Here is an 18,953-nt window from a genome sequence, read left to right as displayed (position 1 = left end):
CTTACTGATCTTGGCAATGCAATGAGGGAAATATGATGTTTTGGGTGATTGGGCCACCCTTTTCTGTGGCTTTGGTCTCTGTAGTCTGAATGTGTTTAATGGCACAAAATGATGGTTAATTTCAGTTGCTCCTTTGAGCAGGGGAGAAACTAACTGTGCATCTTATTTTCTTTGTGTTTCTCAGTGTCTTTCTTTACTCATCAGCCTGTTTCCTTCTTTCTTTCCCTTTCCAGTTCAGAAATGACCTGGTGCTGACTCTGCTGTGTTACTTAGCGTTCAATGCATTAATTTTAGAGGACCCCAAGCAGTGATTTCAGACAAACAAAAGAAACCACTTTGTTACTAAAGCGAAGGGGCTTGTAATGTTACAAATCAAGGCATGGACTAGAGACTGTCTTACCTAAGCTGCAGGGCATGATAACCAAATGGAGCGTTCAAAGTCAGCTGTCATTGGACAGACTGCTTTAGGGTTGGGGGAAAGGTTTTCCGCCTGGTAAATCATACCAGTAGAGCCCTGCGTGGATACAAAATTTGTATCCGCATCCGATCCGCAAATATGTCCACAGGCATCCGCATCTGCCGATGTAAAGCTGTTATCTGCAGATTTGTAGGGCTCTACAGATGAGCAATCTGTACTGGTGCAAAGGAGATAGAGAAACTGGAGCCACATTTCTTTTTCTGCAGCTACATATTTAATCAGAGGCTTAACCAGGATGCCTTATGTTTCAGAGGTGGTGAAAATGTCACTTTTCTGATAAGCAATGAGGATGCCAGGTTTCTTACCAAAAATGCCTTATGAGAATCCGATTAGGTCTCTGGTAGGATTTTTTTTTTAAACAAGTCAACAAGCTACTGTTTTTTCAGTATTGTTGACATTATCTGACAAGTAACATGTCTCTGTTTCACAGACTAGGCAGCTAGTTGTGTGTGACAAGCTTTCTGCCATCCCAAGACATTTAATTGGTGTATCAGTTTCATTTGATTGGGGCTGGTGGGAGTGGGGGGGCGGGTTGGGGCAGATGAATGGTGTAATGAGTTAGGTAGCATGCTTATGTGCTGATCTGTAGGCTTCAGCGTTTTTTGCACAACTTCCGTTTGGCAATGTTGCTACCCTTGAACTTTCACCTTGGTGTGGCTGCTGATTGCCAAGGGGAATAGAACAGATGAGCTGTAGATAGCAACAGAAACAGCATGGGGCAGCTATGTAGCTGCTAGCCATGGTCTAGCTGAGCTTTTGAAGTTATGTAGTTCTGTATGGCAGAAGGAAGTAACCATCCATTCCCCCACCAAAAAGAAATTGGGAGGAACAGACAGTGCAGTGCAAGTTTGGTGGCTGTAGATGAAGTTAGGGCTTGTCTACACTGGCAACGTTAAAGTGCTGCCGTGGCAGCGCTTTAATATGGCTTGTGTAGACGCGGCACAGCTTAAAAAACCACCTCCACGAGGGGTGTAGCTACCAGTGCTGGGAGCACAGCTACCAGTGCTGGGAGCACTGTCTATACTGGCATGTTACAGCGCTGAAACTTGCAGAGCTCGGGGGGTGGGTGGGTGTTTTTTCACACCCCTGAGCGAGAAAGTTGCAGCGCTGTACATTGCCAATGCAGACAAGCCCTTAGAGCAGTAGGTCTCAAACTTTTTTACTGATGACCCTTTTCACATCGCAAGCCTCTGAGTGCAAACCCCCCATATAAATTAAACACCCTCTTTAATATATTTAACACCATTATAAATGCTGGAGGCAAGTGGGGTTTGGGGTGGAGGTTGAAAGCTTGTCACCCCCCCTGAGGTGTTCGGACCTCCAGTTTGAGAACCCCTGTCTTAGAGTGTTACCAGTGCTGTTTTTGGTTAAGGTAGGGAGGAACTATAGGTGTATCTATGAAGCTGAATATCCTAGTTAAGGAGAACCCTTCGTTAGAAGGCTCTGCCCTTGTTAAGATTTAGGTAGTGTTGAGCACACTTTCAAAGATGTTTGGGTTTGGTACTTGAGCAGCCTTGCACCAAAAGATCCCTGCTTCAGCAGAGCCTGGTAGAACATGCCATCTTGACATATGTTTGTTGTTTCCTTTGATTGCATCATAGCGACAAGGTTGAGCATCTCTGCTACTTACCTTGCCAGTGAGATACTTGGGCAGAGTATGCTGCTGTTTTTTAATATTGATGCAATTTGTTTCTTTAAATGCATCTTTCTCCCAGCAGAGCTGAAACAGGAAACTTGTTTGATTCAAATGATGAGCCAGGAGTACTGACCTAACTGATGGTGCCAATTCCAGTTATCAAGAAGGCCCTATGAATTTGTCAGCTTTGGAGTATTGTATATGAACTCCTCAGTGCATCTGTTTATGTAGTGCCCACAGAAGAATTTCACTCCATTCCGATGCTAAGTGGAATATGGGAGAGTTCCTTGCAGTACTAATAAAACTTCACACTGCCGTGTCCCTTCTTTGAGGATCTCTAAGCACTTTGCAAATGTTGGTCAAACTCTGTGAGGTAGGAAAGTGTGACCCTCTGTTTCCTTATCTGCCAAATTAAGGATAAGGCCAGCCTTCTCAAACTTGGGTGCGTAAGTTTAGGCACCTAAATGAATGGCTTGTGGTCCCGCCCCCTCCCACAGGGGCTGAGTAGCCAAAGTTGGTATTGAAATTTTAGGCACTCAGGTTTGAAAGTATTGCTTGTCACACAGTGAGTCAGTAGGTGAGACTGTCCTGACTCCATTCCTGTGTATTAGATGTTGTCTCCTTTTTAAAATACAGAAGCCAGGATTTCTTCCCTCTCCTTTTCCCCTCTCCTCAGCACTTTCTTGAGCAGTGTTCCCTCCACCTCCATCTTTTGGCTAAATCATGAGACTTTAATTGGCAGTGTTCTAAGGGTTGAAGTCTCCAGACATACGTCTACTGGCGAGCTGAAGGAGTGTGGGATCCAAGGACCTGTGACTGGAACATCAACAAGCAACCCCATTTAAAAACTATCTTCCCTTTCTCTCACTACCCCTGCCCTGCCAGCATGCTGCTTTGTGGGGCAGCTTGGAGAGGGTGCTGCTAGGAGGAGGCAAATTCATATGGAAATCCTTAATAGGGTCTTTGGCTCCACAGACTTTTCCTCTGTGATTGCAGGGCTCCAGTAGGTTGCACGCCCCTGTACAGCACCAGTCGTTGAGTGCTGACCATTTGGCCTTATCTGCACTGAGATTTGAATCTATTGCACTTTCCTGGAGAAGCTCTGTTTAGATGTGGCGCTTGTGTCCTTCCATCCCCCCTGCAATCTACATCCGTGTGTAGCACCCATGAAGTGTGTGAATTCAGCTGCTTTGTTGTGTCTAATCAGCTGGAAATGCTCCAATAATGTGAGCAGGTTGCTGAGCCAGTGGCTGTAATGGTTTTAGGAATAAAAAGCCACGTGTGCACTCAAAGCAGGCCTGATGTTTTCCTATGGCTTTTTATTTTGCCTTCTGCTCAGTGCTGTTCTTTGATGTAGCGTAATGTGCACAAATGACCCCATCCTTTGCTGTCTCTGCTGTCACCTAATGCTCTAGGTAAAAGCAGACTCCTCCCCTCTCCCACCCCACCCCCCACATATGAAGTTGAGAGAAATGCATTTCTACTGCCAAGGGGCCATTTATAAAAACAGGGCTGTCCTTTCCATAATGGGGACTTAACTTGGGGCTGGCGGATCTAGAAGAAAAAAAGCCTATTTATTTTGTTCATTTGTAGCAGAAACCTGCAGTCTTGGTGGCTAAGCATGTGATTGTCAGATTTCTCAAACCAGTGGCCCAGGCTGCATAATCCTCAGAAACCTTGTCTGAGATTGAGTAGGGGTGGGAGGCTGAGGAAAAGTAAATTTTATAATGGGTCACTACCTTTTGTAGTCTTGTAGCTTGTTTGCTGATGCCTCAGTTAGATACAATTTTGCTGCTCTAATTTGTTGTGCAGAGTTGCTGTAGGCTGTTGAAGAGCTCCAGTCCAGAGGTGGCTGTGTTTCAATAGTGGAGGAAGTGATTCTGGTGTACTTTAAACTCCTCAGTGTTGTAAAGCAAGGGGCCAAAATTGTTCAACTACTGCAAGATTGGTTATGTAGTATTGCTGCATTTGTTAAAATGTTGGCTTTTCTAAAGCATGTTAGTTACCCTCTTGGTATAGTTGCTTGAGCTGTGTTAGTGTTGGATACGCAGGTAGTTGCAGCCTGTATAGGTCAGTCAGCTTTCTTGGTCCAGAGCTAGTGCTCTGTAAGGGAAAATAGACCTGGAGATTGGAAGGTCTTTGGGGCAGGGATTGTCTTGCTATGTCTTTGCACAGTGGGACCAGTTGTGGTCACTGTAATACAAATAGCTGAATTGCCTGCCAGTGAGCCAAAGATCAGTTTCATGTCTACTAGTGCATAAAGCTATTAATAATGTAGGCCCTTGAGAAGATCACCTCTTGCCCCTGGTTACTGCTTGTTAGTTATGATCCAGCTGGGTGAAACCTCCCTCAGTTCCAGGTTCATGCAGGGCTTTCTTGGGTAATGGTCTTTGATGGAATTTCTTCTTGAGGCTGCCAGAATTGCTCGTTGGCTGGTTTAGGACATGCTGCAAATCTACACCTTTATTTCAGCTCTCTGGATCTTCTTTAGTCCCCTGCTTTCCCTATACTCTGTACTATGGGGGGACTTCCTCTCTCTATCGGATACTTGGGTACTCGTGGTGTGGTATGCTCTTGTGCCAGACAACTTTGTCTGGTACTGCATCTGGTGTGTTGGCTTTTGTTCCCTTTGAATGTCTTGTATGATAGTTTCTGTACAGCAAATGGACCAATCCTGGCTTTGCACCAGCATTTAAACAGGGAGGTCATATTGGGCATTACAACTCAGAGTGGTGGAGGGCGCACAGGTAAACACAGTCTGGTACTGATATAATGCAAACCAGTGTGGGATGGCTATTGGAGCACTGCCAAGTTAATGCAAAGCTAGAGATATGTCCTCATGAACATTAGTCCACACTAATTCAACCGCCAATTAACTAAATCCACTTTCGAAGTAGATTATAGATCAGTATTAGGTGGCCAGTTAATATGTTTTAAGAACTGCATTGTGTGGACTTGGGTCTCGTTTAAATTTGCACAAACTAAAGGTAGGGCAAAATAAATCTCCCATGTAGGCAAGGCCTAAATACAGCATTGGCCTTGCAATTTATGGACCCTCAAATAAGAGTGGGCCCTTAGATTTCAGGATAGAGCAATGCGTTCCCTCCGCTTTCAGTCCTGATGCTGGAGCAGAGGGGTGAAGGAATCTGGTAGCGGGGTTGTCCCATCTATTGCCAGGGATGGAGGAGCCCCAGACAGGTGCTTGTCTTGCTTTTGCTTAAAACCAGCCCCATGTGCCTGCCTTGTAGGAGATGCAAATGTTTCCCTTCCATTCTGTCTCTTGCGCTTAAAGTGCAATAGGCTTAAGTTCTTTAAGCTGACTGAGAGTGATATATTGTGACATTGGAGCATTGTAAGTAAATCACTCCACGAGTGAGAATGATGGAGTAAATGTGTATCTTAAATGAGAAACGGAGGGTTGGTTAAAACTATAAGCCATATTTTAGCCTTTTGACTGGCTTAAACGCTGAGGAAGGATAAAATGGAACTCTTGAAATTCCCCAACGGAACAAGTCATAACACATCTCTCCCTCTTTATACTCTGGAAAAAAGTCACTGGATGGATTTCTTGCAGGGGGTCAGACATGTCTCAGGGCTTTGTATGTACTGGAATTTAATGTGAAGGTAGGAGGTTTAGGAGTTGATCACTTTTTGTCTCCAAGCAAAAAGGGCATGCACAGGAGGAAAATTCCAGGAGTAAATGCTTTTAATTCCATCTGCAAGGGTTTGAATCTCCTGAACTACGATGTGCACATTTAAAATATGCACAACAGTTGGGGGAGGGCGGTTTGTGATTAAACCGGAGCAGAATCGCTTTCTTGGTCGGGCTACAGATTGAAACGGTCTCTGAAGAAAGGAACCAGATCGCTCCCAGAATCCCTGAACTTTCTCAGTGTGATTGGTCATTGCCCAGCAGTGTTCAGAACTGAGCATTAACAGCCTGGCTTCTCCTTGAGTAATTCAGTAAGTGTCCATCCGCATGCCTCAAATCTTAATTTTCAAATTCAGTGCTGATTTGCTTCTGTGTGGTTTGTCAGACTACATATCCCCCACCACTCCTAGAGGAGAGAATCGGTGCCTCTTAAAAGGGAAGTTTTGCCTCAGTGGTGGAAACTGGGCTGGGTGACAACTTGGCTCGGAAACAAACTTCACTTTCATTTATGCAAAACCTGTTTCTTTTGGCTTGATTTTTAAAAAGAAAGAAATAATTCTCCGTATTGACATCTTAGATTAAAAAAAAAATTGTGTTTTTTCTGTACGAGCTCACCCCAAATTTTTCCTGGTTATAGTAACAGCATAAAGCTACTCTCAGATTTCTCTTTTCATCCATTCTGGTTTCCTTTCTCAGAAGGAGTTGAACTGGGTCACTTGCTCTAATGCTCTGAGGTGTTTTTCTTAAATATCGCTGGGTTTTCCTGTTTAATATGCAAATAGAATTTTTGCCTTTTTTCCTCCTATATTTAACAGTTCTTCTCCCAAGTTTGGCTGCCAGGAAGTCTCAAATAGTTACTTGCTTTAAAGATAGCTGATGTGGAATTAAGACTTGCTGATGTTAAACTTTACTGCTTGCTTCTCCCCCACTCCCCCGAGAGGCAGCTGCCGTCAGAATTCAGGCCTCTGTTTCCTAGAGCCATAATTGTCTCTCCGTTTTGAGTTAAAACTCTCTCGGGTCAGCCCAACATAAAGGACTTGCAGGAAAACACTAGGATTGTGTCTAAAGGAGTTGCCTGAACCTGGAGGCCTGATGGTGGTGTTGAAGTCTTATCCCCAGAGGAATTAAAGGCGTCTCTCAGATTGCCTGGAGAGGATCTGCTTGTCCTGTGAAGCATTCTGCTGATGGGTCTGATTGCTTGGCCATGATGGGCATTTCTTCAGTAGAACCCTAATTCTAAACTATATCAAAACAATTAGGAAGCAGGGTTATTAAATACTACTGGGTAGTTCAGGTATGGATTGTATGGAAACCTGCATTGAGTGTCCCAGAACTACCCATCAGAAGCTAACAAATCTACAAAACTGCCCACTTAAAGGCTTTTGTCAGTAGGTACGGCTTTCTAAGGCAGGGTGAGGGGAAACACTTCCTGAGTACCAAAAACAGTAATGCAGTAAAAAGCTGCTTGTTAAAAAGATGTCTCTATTAAATGAACAAACTCTTTCCATCCTTGTTGTTCATAAATCAAGGATCCTCCTTTTGGTGAGGACAATACCTGTTCAAGGAAACCACTTAGCAATGTAAGAGAGTGGTGTGTGGTGGGTTTTTTTTTTTTTTACAGGCTACCATTGCTTAGTTTTCAAGATTTCTGTTTACCAAGGTGCTTTTGGAAAAGATTATGTGCACTAGTAAATCTTTCTCCTTTCCCTGCACTTGAAAGGAATTTCCTGAAAATAGCTGAATGCAATTAAAGTAGGGGAAAGCACTTCCAGCATGTCTTCACCTGCTGGCTTTAGCTGAGAATACCAGTCAGATACTCCTTGCACTGTCTCTGTGAATGCCTGCCCATACCCAGGCACTCCCAACAGGTTGGGCATACCTTTCTGGTGGGGGGAGAAAGGGTGCAATCTGATTGTTACGGCCTGCTCTTCGGGTCCATTTATTTCTTGTTGCTGTTCTGCGGTCTCCTGTGTGTGGATTAGTTTCTCCTCAGATTAACCGGTCCTGCTTTGCCCAGACTGACACGCACCATTTAATTTCGGAGCTGTGAAGTTTAAACTTCATCTGATGAATACAGGAAGTGCTGACTGGGTAGAAATCTAGACCCCACAGAAATCACTTGTATGTTCCCCATGGGTAAAGTTTTAGTTCAGTACCCCCCTCTCCTCCAGTATGTGGGACACACTTTGTTCATACATTTTGGAAAGACCTCACTCAATATTATGTATGTACTGTTCAAATACTGCAGTTAGTAAATACCTATACATTTAGCGTGTGCACCTATATTAATTTTGAATGTTTGTCCGGTGACCACTAATCACTGCTCAATGAGTACCAACTGGAGGGGGTGGCTTAACTATCAAGTTGAAATATCCAGATTTCCTAGAACCATGCGTTCAAATCCTAGGACGGTCAGTTTGTCTCTTCTTGCAGTTGACTCTCTCTCTTTTATATAGCACTTTAACTATGTGCTCAGCACAGATGTTAAAGATCCCAATGTGGTTTTCATTATAGGTACTGCCAACTTTCCTCTCTCCCGTTCCTGTGCAATGTGCTATGTGCTGTGTGCTAGTTGAGCACCTGTCTGCTGCCCTCCAATCAGAAGTGGCTGCATTTCAGTAGTGCGTGTTTTCATAGCATATGAAGAGCTCTGAAGCCCTTGGGGTGGGGGGAAGCACTATGTAAGTAATTGAGCACTGATAATATAAAACTATTATTCTGCATGTTGATTGCAATAATCAGAGTGTTCTGCCACTTTCTCAAATCTGTGCAACTGCAAACTTGCATATATCACTGTGGGCAACTTGATTCCAGGAACAACTGGTTTTGTATGGCTTAGACACAGCAATGTTAGATATCCAAGTCTAAGTTTAGTTATTTGCTTCCAGTGGCAGAGTGGATGACAGAGATACCACCTGGATATGATTGTTGGCGATGTTGATGAGGTATTCCGTATTTGTGCAGTCACAAATTGTCTCTGTCCCATTTGTACGTGCAGCTGCCATGAATTGCCATCTGCCAGGATCTCACCATGCAGGACATAGAGTAAAGGTGCTGCTTTTCTATCTGCCAGATATATTGCTCCTTCCTGCATCCTAACAGGTCTTGTCACTGGATGGTTTTGTTTTTTTCCCCTTGGACTGATGCTGTGAATGCTGAATTTAGGGTATCAATTGGTGGATACTATTGAAGATACATTCCTACATCCACCCTTTTCAGGGAGCAACATGTATTGTGTGGCCAGCTTTGAGATGAAGTTCAATCTCCAATGTCTGAGCCTCAGAAAGTGATAGTGCTTTCACTGTGGGAGGACTAGGACAAGAAATTTGGGGTCTCGGGCCCCAAATAGCAACAAGTCATCCAGTAGGTAGCATAGAGCACATCTGATAGCTGCCTGGATCCTCAGCTGGCATGAGAGAGTAGAAGTGGCATTGCATTCTCATAGTGTCCTTTCAGGTCACATTTTGTGACTTGGGAGAATGGGTGGCTTGCAGGTAGTGACTGGAAGTAGATCCAAGGCTGCTATAGTCTTTCTTCCGCCCCTTGTCATCTGACTGAACTCCGAAACCTGTCCTTTCTCGTTTGTTCTCATACAGGGGTAAATGCTGATGCTGAGCCAGAGAGCTTAGTGCCTGGAATACCTAAGGCTTCAGAAAGCATTCCTGACAATTTTGGGAATGCTCTGTGATCTAGCTCCTGCTTCCTTTAATTGTGTACTTCTTAAATCAAAACAGCTGGTTGGGGATGGCCCCTCAGAGGTCCTTGGTAGCTTCCAGATCTGCTGCTAGTGTGTATTTATTTATTTATTTATTTTTAAAAAGTCCTGAGCTTATGTTCTGGACATGTACAGCATAAATGTAGATCACTTCACACATTCCTCCACTGCATCCTCTGTGGTCAACTTCCTGTATCACCCTTCCACACCCATTCAAACACAGCAAGTTGGCTTTATAGCCTCTTGCATCCCACAAGAAGGAAGAAGAGATTTTTGATCTAAACAATAGTCCACCATCAAAATAACATGACTTTTTGACAAAGGTCTCCCATATTGGGTCCCTGTTAGCTGCCAGCTATCCTACTTTGTAAAATGCTTGGCAATATTGTGATGTTTGAAATGCTAAATAAATGAGTTATTGGATGTTTTTCTTCTGGTAAAATTAAGGCACGAATGTTAGTGGGAGAAGATTATACGCACCAAATGCTTCCCGTACAAGATTGGAATGTTAAGTGACACTTAATGCGTGCATTTAAAATGCCTGTACTCTCTGCAATGCATTATGTAATTATGCTTTGGATTAAATGGCCACACACATCTTATATAGTATGTTGGAATTTGTTTTCATAATTGATAAGGCACTTCAGTTGTAAAACGCTAAAGCCAAGCTTTATAATAATTTGTCTGTTTGAACTCTGTTAGGTTGCTGGAAAAATATTTTCCAATAATCCTCTCTTCTTCCCCTCCCCCCCACCCCAAAAGGTACAGAAGAGAACATGGACTCCTTCTGTTTAAGATGTCTGTCCCTTTGACAGCATTGTCTCTCAGTTAAAGCACAGGACTTGGAGTCAGAGGTTGTACTCCCAGTTTGCCATATGTTTATTTTCCAAGATTTCCTATCTGTAAAATAGGCATAATGACGTACCTCAGAGCATTGTTAAGAAACGTTTATAGCATGCTTTGAAAATATAAATCACTGTAAAAGTGCCAGGCATTTGCTGAGATACGTTGTGTTCCTGTTCCGTGCCTGTGTGTGTATGGCAAATACAAAAAAGGTGAGGATGGTCTTGCATTAGAATAGCTAAGATCTAGTGTCTTGAGGAAGTAATATTTAATTTTGTATATTAACTCTGTATTCTGCACTTTGAGAACAATGGGTGGTGAGCTAGTAAGTCTCCAACTCTAACAACTATTATCTCATGACTTGAGTTGTAGTTGAGGCACTGAATGAGGTTTCAGAACATATGGGTTTAATTGCCAGCTGCTAGGCGTCCTCTGTGACCTTGAGTGAGTCACTTACTCACGCTATTCCTCAGTTCCCCACCTGTAAAGTAGGGATAATTCTACTTCTAGCACCTTTGTCTCAAATATTTATAACGTAAATTCTTCAAGGCAGGAGAACTGCCTTATGCTGTCTGTACAGTGCCTAGGACAATGGAACTCCAATCTTGGTTGGGATTTCCAGATGCTCCTTTAATATGAATAATAAATGAGATTCCAGGTTACCTATTTGTGACTCTTCTGTTACTTGCTGTTGGAAAGTAGTGTTTAGTATTTTTGTCTTGATCCGAGCACAGCACTCCTGGATGATTTTCTGATTAGTTATTCTGGGCAGAGAAAAGTAGATGGGGAGGCAGGGGGGCAAAATAGGGTTTGTTCAAAAAAATAAATGAGGGGTTTATTGTGTCTTAAAGCAATGTGCCTTATTCAGTTATTTTCCCCAATGGGAAGTTATAAAAGGCCAAGGGCCCATGGCACTTGCTGAAGCAAGAGAAGCAGAATAGAAAAATCTGTATGAAGAGTAGGTGGATGTTGTAACTTTTAGGACTTGCCTTATTTCCATAGTGTTCTGCCTTTTTAAATGCATTAAATATGGATATCAGAAACATGTAAAATTCTTCATTAGCTGATGTGAAGAAATGGGAGATGAGACCCAGATTATTGTGGCTGGGAAGTTGGCGTCTTCAGAACAAAGACTAATATTATAAATCTAAAAAACTTTTTGAAATAAGGCTAGGAAAAAACCAATCCATTCACAGAAAGCTAGTCAGATCTGCTTCAAACCTTCTGCGCTCTTTTAGCTGTCTGAAAATTATTGGAAACTTGTATTGCATGATTCTCTCAACCCTGTGAGGCACAGATTATTCTACTTATACAAATGCTGTTTTGTTTTTCTTTAATCAGGGAAATAGCTTAATAACAATGTTTGCATGTAACACTTCAAACAGTGGACACTGTTTCCTTCCATCATCATTTCAATAGGTAAGAGTATAACTGTGTGCACTGTAGATCTCAAAGTATCTTAATATTTTTATCTCCAGTTTACAGATTGGGAAACTGAGGCATTGTGCTTTAAGCAGCTTTCCCAGTGCTCCCCAGCAGAGCCAGGAATAGAACTCGGGTGTACCGACTTCTACGCTGGTCAACTCTCTGCTGGCTTACTGAGGGCAGGGCATAGTATTATTAGAGGTAGGACTTCATGAATTTTAGTCCCAGTTCTGACTTCCTTGGGCAACTAATTTTAATGCTACTCTTCCAGTTTTCCCCATCTATAAAAATGGGGGTGATGCCCCGGAAAGGTAGACAGTGCTTTGAAGGTGACCTGCTACATGCAGTCCGTTATTCCCCTTCTTTCATTCCTGTCTATATGCTGTTGGCTGTTATGCTTTCTCTTTGGAGAAGCAGGCCCAGATCTTGCTGTACCTTTTCACAGTCAAAGGTCAGTGATTTGAAGGCAGAAGTCACTGTACAGCCATTTCCATGAAAGGAGAACGAGCCCCTCAGACAGGTATGCACTGTTCTGATTTCCCATAGGTTCTTCCTGTCTTCACCATGTAAAACCAACTTAATGAATGGGCTTTTAATGTCGGATTTTTTTTAACTGCCGTATGTGTTCTAAAATGCCTCTTGAAATGAGGAGGAGTTATGCGCTATCATTTCTTCATCCTCTGTCCCCAGTAAAACAAACCTGTTAAAAAGATGGTGTTGGCTGAACAGGGTTTGACAATGAATGTCACTTGGGTACTAATGAGTCCAAAGTCGGAGCTTAAAAATTTCAAAATGCTTATGGGAGCAGTACCATCTCCAATATGATATATATATATATATATAAGAATCATCCACCTTCTGACACTGAACACAAGTACAGAGCAATGCAAACCTGTTCTGTTCTGTTGTTCTGGGCTTCTCAGTGACTGCACACTCCAAGTATTTATCTCTGTTAGTGCAATGGCTTTCGAACTGCTTGGCACCAAAGGTCTGCACTGGTTCTGTTTCCATGATGCAGAAGCTTTGGATTGTCATCAAAATTGCATCCCCTTCCGGTCTTCCGAATGTGAGGGTTAAGGTCCTAGGGGACTTTACTTCAGGGCTGGTATTTGGTGCTTTTGTAAAATGTCAACTTGCTGCAGAGGAGAATTAATCCTTTGCCGGGAGGACTAAGGGTGTATTTTCTGGCAATTAAAAAAAAAAAAAAAAAAGCTATAATCCAGTCCTGCTACTCAGAACACTACCAGATTGCATGAGAGGCTACTAAAAAGAAAATGACTCTACAGAAGCATCTTTCATATCGAAGGATAAAAGCCAGCCCTGGCACGAATTGTTTAGCAATGTTGGATGGGGATGAACTCTGTAACAGAGAAATCTTCATACAAGTGTTCTCTCTCTCTTTCTCTCTCTGAAACTTTGAAGCCTCTTGGTAAGTCCTTTCAGACTCTGAGGGTGTCAAATCCCCATTTGAGAGATTTTGTTACTGGATGGGTGCGTTTGTGTGTTCTTTATATCAATGGACATGACCAATAGGTTACTCTGTAGCTTGTAACTCTTTCCCAATATGTAATAACTTTCTTTTGTCACTTGTAAAGGCCTCTGTTTTCTAACTACACCAAATTTCTAAGCACTCTAACAGTTGCCAGTTAATTAAAACTTTATCTGAACCTCCTATGACAACTGCATGCTTCCTTTCCCACTCTGGCTTTCTGTCCGCAACCACTTGACAATCACTCTTGACTTTGTAATGCTTAACTTTAACCCCTTAGTATCAGCACCGTAAGCTCCCTCAGTTGTACGGTCAAAGGGTGGTGGTCCTTGCAACAGTTCTGTCAGTGGGTATGTCTATGCTGCAAAGAAAAACCTGTGGGGGGCTGAGTCTAAGAGCCCAGCTTAGTTGGCTAAGGCTGGAGCTGCAGGGCTAAAAATATCACTGTAGACTTTCCTGCTTGGGCTGAAGCCCCCAGGCTCTGAACGCAGGTGAGGGGGGTGGGTCTCGGAGGCCAGGCTCCAGCCTGAGTGCAAATGTCTACACTGCTATTTTTAGCTCTGCAGCCCGAGTCTCCTGAATCAATTGACCTGGACTCTGAGACTTGGCACTGCAGGTTTTAATTTGTAGTGTAGACATACCACTCTTTCGACAGATAAGGTGTGAGGTGTCACTGAGATTGTTCCTCTTCTGTAACTGTGTCAGATACTGCAAACAGCTCTCAGAGGAAAAGGCATGTCTTCCACAAAGAAATACTCCCATCCCAATGTCCTCTCAAAGTCTGGTCTCTGCAGCCCATAGTATGTAGTCACTTTACTGTGTCTAGATCTGATAAGAAAAATCTCAGTATCTTAGTTTGTGTCAAGTGCCATGCACTGATCCTTTCTTAATACATAAAGATTTGGTTTCTAGTAAGGCTTAAGAATTATATGGCAATTTTAACTATGAGGAGGAGCTGAAGATGGAGTAAAGGGAAGAGAAGACTGATTTACTTCTGGCACAATCCCAACATCTAAAGATAAATGTTTCTCAGTCTCTTTTTGATCCCTACTTCATTCTAGGCTTTGGGATGAGTTGACCTTTTTTGACCAAGGTGGGTTAGTTTGGGTTTCTTATTTCTTTCCATTAGTAAGAATAAAAAGTAACTTGTTGCAGACTATAGGCACCTTTTATTGCTTTTTAAAAAGCAGAATCATACCATAAAGACTCCTGCAACAGCCAGACTTCCTCATAATGAGAACAAGCCAAGCCTTCCTGGTGGAAATACTCCATCTCCACATTCAAAGTCTTGCCCTCTTCCCTGTTTTCCTAGTAAGAAAAGCGGTCTCTGCATCTGTAAAAGATTTACACTCCGATATCGGAAGTGTGGCTGCTTCAGAGCTCTGAGATTTTTCTTCCGGGTTAAGTATGCTATTCCTATACTGCTGTGACCTTGGGCAAGTAGTTTGATTGATCTTTTAGATGGGGATAATAAAAATTATCCACTTCATAAAGTAATTTGAAATCTTCATATGAAAGATACCATAGGTGCCCAGTGTTGATGGTGGTTAACTGCAGGCATTGGGCACTGTGTGTGCGTGTACACAGCGTGAATCTATACCCCTCTGATTTCCTTTCCTTATGTCAAATAGTAAAATTTGCTCTGATTTTGGTCAGGTTAACACAATCTGTGAAAGGGGATATGCAGACACAACATTTATAACCTTGCCCAGACTAAAAACAAGTTGCTCTGCCATAATTTTAACCATTAATTGCCACTGTAAATCCAGCAATAAATTGGCTGGGTAACCACACTCCATGAGCCCATTGCCAAATGGAAACCACAGAGCTCTAGAATTGACTAAATCCAACTCAGGCTTCATGGCAGCTGAAAGTGGGAGGGCACTTCCTGGATTCTGGCCTGTAGTTTATTCTGTCTCTGAGCTGACTCGAAGATGTCATAAAAGTGCACAGCCAGGGCTTTAACCCTGCTTCTCAAGTGATGCTAGCAGCATCTGCAGTACTGTACACATTCAGTGACCATTTCATTTTCATTCATTCTGTGCTGCAGGAAACGGGGACTGGAAGAAGTACTACGTGAGGGCTGGTGAAAATACTATCTGTGCACTAAAGGCAAGAAAGGCCGGAATCCTTCCTGTAGATCTCACCATGTCTTCTAGATTACATATGCTCCACAGTAGAGTACCCTGATACTGGTCTTGTATGGTGCAAATTTCATTGCTTGTACTTTAGCAAAATTCAAGATCGATGAATTAACAGCAGATATGGGATGAATCACCCATGCCTTCTTGACTCCCAGCTCCAGACTTAGTCCACTAGAGCAGTGGTTCTCAACCTTTCCAGATTACTGAAGCCCTTTTAGGAGTCTGATTTGTCTTGTGTACTCCGTTAAAAACTTCTTGCTTACAAAATCAGACCTAAAAATACAGAAGTGTCACAGCACACTAGTACTGAAAAATTGCTGACTTTCTCATTTTTACCATATAATTATAAAATAAATTGGAATATAAATATTGTACTTGCATTTCAGTGTGATACTCGTGAGCCTTGTCTGAAGCTTGAGCCCCAGGCGGCATGGCTGAAACATGTAACTTAGCTTTGCAGGGCCCTGGGCAGTTGTCCTGCTTGCCACCCCCTAATTCTGGCTTGCACTTGCGATGCCACTATACCTGTCCCATGACCCCCTCCCCCCTCTAGGGGGCTGCAATCCTCCTGGTGTACCCATGATTGAGAACCACTGCACTAGAGCACTCTACCTCGTCTCTGTATTTAGTCCTAAGAAGTCTGGACTTTCAGGCCCCTAAGCCAGTCCCTCTAAGGGTGGAATGCATTGTACAGTTCTAGGAACAATTTTATTCTGGGGACCAGATCATCTTATGCACTGTCCCTAAGTGTACTCTGAGGGGGAAGACCGCATGGGCCACGAAAAGGGAAGACAATATTCTTGCCTTCCAGTCGTCAATGAGGTATACAGTTGAAGGATTTATATTCTATCCCTATCAGCTCATCTTGTCTTTCTTCTGTGACTATGCAATTTATTGGGTAGGGATGTATTTGGATATGACCTTTAAGTAGAGGACCCATATTCTGTTTGTACAAGGTAGATTTCTTGCCCCCAGTGCCCTTGGTCGTTTTTTCTCTATACTGCTTATTGCCCTTTATCTATGTCTGAAAAGCTTTTTATAACAGTCCAACCACTAGATCATGTGGATTCTCTTGGTGGGAACAAACTTCAGTGACATATTTTGTGGTTGGGGAGGCCAACTTAAGTTTTTGAACATGTTTGTCAGAAAGAGGGAAGTAAATAGTTGGGTTTAAGTTTGAGTTCCTACTTGGTCTACATAGGATTCCTATTGGTTTGATGCCCTTCCTGTTTTACCCCAGTTCCTTTCTGCTGAATTGATAGTGTGTGTGGTGTGGCATTTTTCTGGTGAGGGGCCCTCGAGTAATGACTGTTATTTTAGAAAACCTAATGACTGCTCGGGTTGCCTGTGTATTGTACCATGAGCCATAGTGATTACATGCTGTGGAGGAAATGAAATTGTCAGCCCTAGTTCATAAACAGCAACAGTTCACTCTTATTTTAAGACAGTGCAATTGTGGAGTGGAGGAGGGCAACTAAGCATCAGTCCTGCTTCTCTTTAAAAAGCAAAACAAAAATACCTGTGGGAGCTGGGACCTTTCTGAGCTCATTTAATTACTCCTACTGTACTTTCGAATGCATCCGTTTCAAAACAGGCCAGTGTGCAGCAAAAAGGGGCTTATAAAAGAAGGCACACTTAGAGATGGAAGTCTACAGCTTTCTTTGGAAGCATGTCTGATTTCAAATGTATCCATCCCATCTTTTTAAAAGCAGGTTCAAGTGCTGGTGAAAGCTGCCAGACATGGCAGCCCTAGAGATCGAGTTCCTTTAACTACTATGGCATGGGCAAGGTTAGTGCCCACTTCCTGCCCACATGCTCTCTCCCCTGGCTGCGTCAGTATGTTTCAATCCTGTTCTAGATGGGCCGCTTCTAAGGGTACGTCCAGACTACCCGCCGTATCGGCGGGTAGCGATCGATTTATCGGGGATCGATATATCACGGCTCGTTAAGACGCAATATATCGATCCCCGAACGCGCTCCCCGTCGACTCTGGAACTCCACCGGAGCAAGCGGCGGTAGCGGAGTCGACAGGGGAGCCGCGGCCATCGATCCCGCGCCGTGAGGACTGGAGGTAAGTCGGAATAAGATACGTCGACTTCAGCTACGGTATTCCCATAGCTGAAGTTGGGTATCTTACATCGACCCCCCCGCCCCCCCAGTGTAGACCAGGCCTAAGGAGTAAGAGAAGATTAATTCTCCATGGCCTATTAAATTCTTGGTCTCAGTCTGCCAACAAGGCAGGCCAGTTGTGACAGTAGTTCTTGGAACTGCTCTGAGACCACCTACTTGTTTCACACAGACCCACTAACAGCTGTCAGACAGATGATTTTTGGTCACCACTGACTCAGAGTGGACTTGCATAAGTGATCTAGAGATGAAAGGCTCTGTATCCCATTACTGATCTCACAGTTACATATCCTTTAATGTTTTTTACCATTGAGAAAAGGGACCCCCAGCTGATGAAAATCCTTCAGAGAAGGGAGAGGATTAGTGGTGGGTTGATGGTGTGGGGTGTTGAACCTGTTCTTGTGTTAATTTTTAGATAGACTTTTGCCACTGATGTTCCTTTAAAACTTCTTAATGAACTAAAGTACTGTTGAGAAGCCTTGCAGAATATTCATTGGTGAGGGAATAGCAAATCTCTGGCTTAAGAACTCAGATCTTTGGGAGGAATGCTGAGTAGTGAGTCTGCTTAATGACTCTGTTGTGCCTTGTGACATTTGTTACCCTTGTTTAACATAGCATTGTGCAATATCTGTTCTCTGCCTTGCTGCAGTTAATTGCAGCTGCCAGTCCATTATTATGGCTTGATTTGAAATAACAGACTTAACGTAAGAACTCTGCAGAAACCTTTCCTTGCCAGCTGGCTGCCTCTAAATTTGGTACATGACTTACTGTTTGAGTTTTTTATCTTGCAGCATCTGGAGGGGACCAAATGTGAACTGTGTTGACAGTACTGGATACACTCCGCTGCACCATGCTGCTTTGAATGGCCACAAGTAAGCAATTTTACTATAGTGCCTCTTACCTTAAAGGATACCCAGGTGCTTTACTATCCATAAAAAATAAATATGGGGGAAGAGAGAAAGAGAGAGCGCTATAGAATGCCCTTATTCACAAGTATAATGCGGCTGCCTCAGAGATAGAACAGGGCGTTGGTGCAATACGATACCACCTTCAGGACAAGAAGAGAACAACACCATATTGCGGTGAAATTGTAGGGGCATGTTTTTGCAGAATTCAATTAATCAGATTTAAAATTTGGCTAGGATGCTTGGGCTATCTCAAACACACTTTCATCTTTAATAACCACAAGTGACGAACACTTCTTGTTGTGTAACTCATCCAGAAGATGACCTCTCCAGGAACAGACACACCAGTAGGATTCTACTGGGATGTGTATTAACGCTGCCCCGATGTGCATATCTGTTACAATGCTGTCTCCAATTACTTGATCACATTTTCTTAAATACAATACAATAACATGCGGTTTTTCTACAGTCTTCAGTACATGTGTAGAATCTTGGCTAGTAGTGAACAGTGACAAGATGATGTACTGAAACTTAAATAG

General features: G+C 43.0%; 1 protein-coding gene across 1 annotated transcript in view; it reads left to right on the top strand.

The window, feature by feature from the left end:
• The window catches only part of ANKS1A (ankyrin repeat and sterile alpha motif domain containing 1A), a 162,575-nt gene that overhangs the window by 24,319 nt on the left and 119,303 nt on the right, over positions 1–18,953 (top strand). Inside the window, exon 2 of the mRNA XM_065404506.1 lies at positions 18,301–18,381. Coding sequence (XP_065260578.1) covers positions 18,301–18,381 — 81 coding nt within the window. The remainder of the gene's footprint in view (positions 1–18,300; positions 18,382–18,953) is intronic.

Source organism: Emys orbicularis, chromosome 4, assembly GCF_028017835.1.
Source record: "Emys orbicularis isolate rEmyOrb1 chromosome 4, rEmyOrb1.hap1, whole genome shotgun sequence".
NCBI lineage: Eukaryota > Metazoa > Chordata > Testudines > Emydidae > Emys > Emys orbicularis.
Note: the sequence above shows the minus strand (reverse complement) of the source record. Positions and strands in the feature narration are given on the sequence as shown.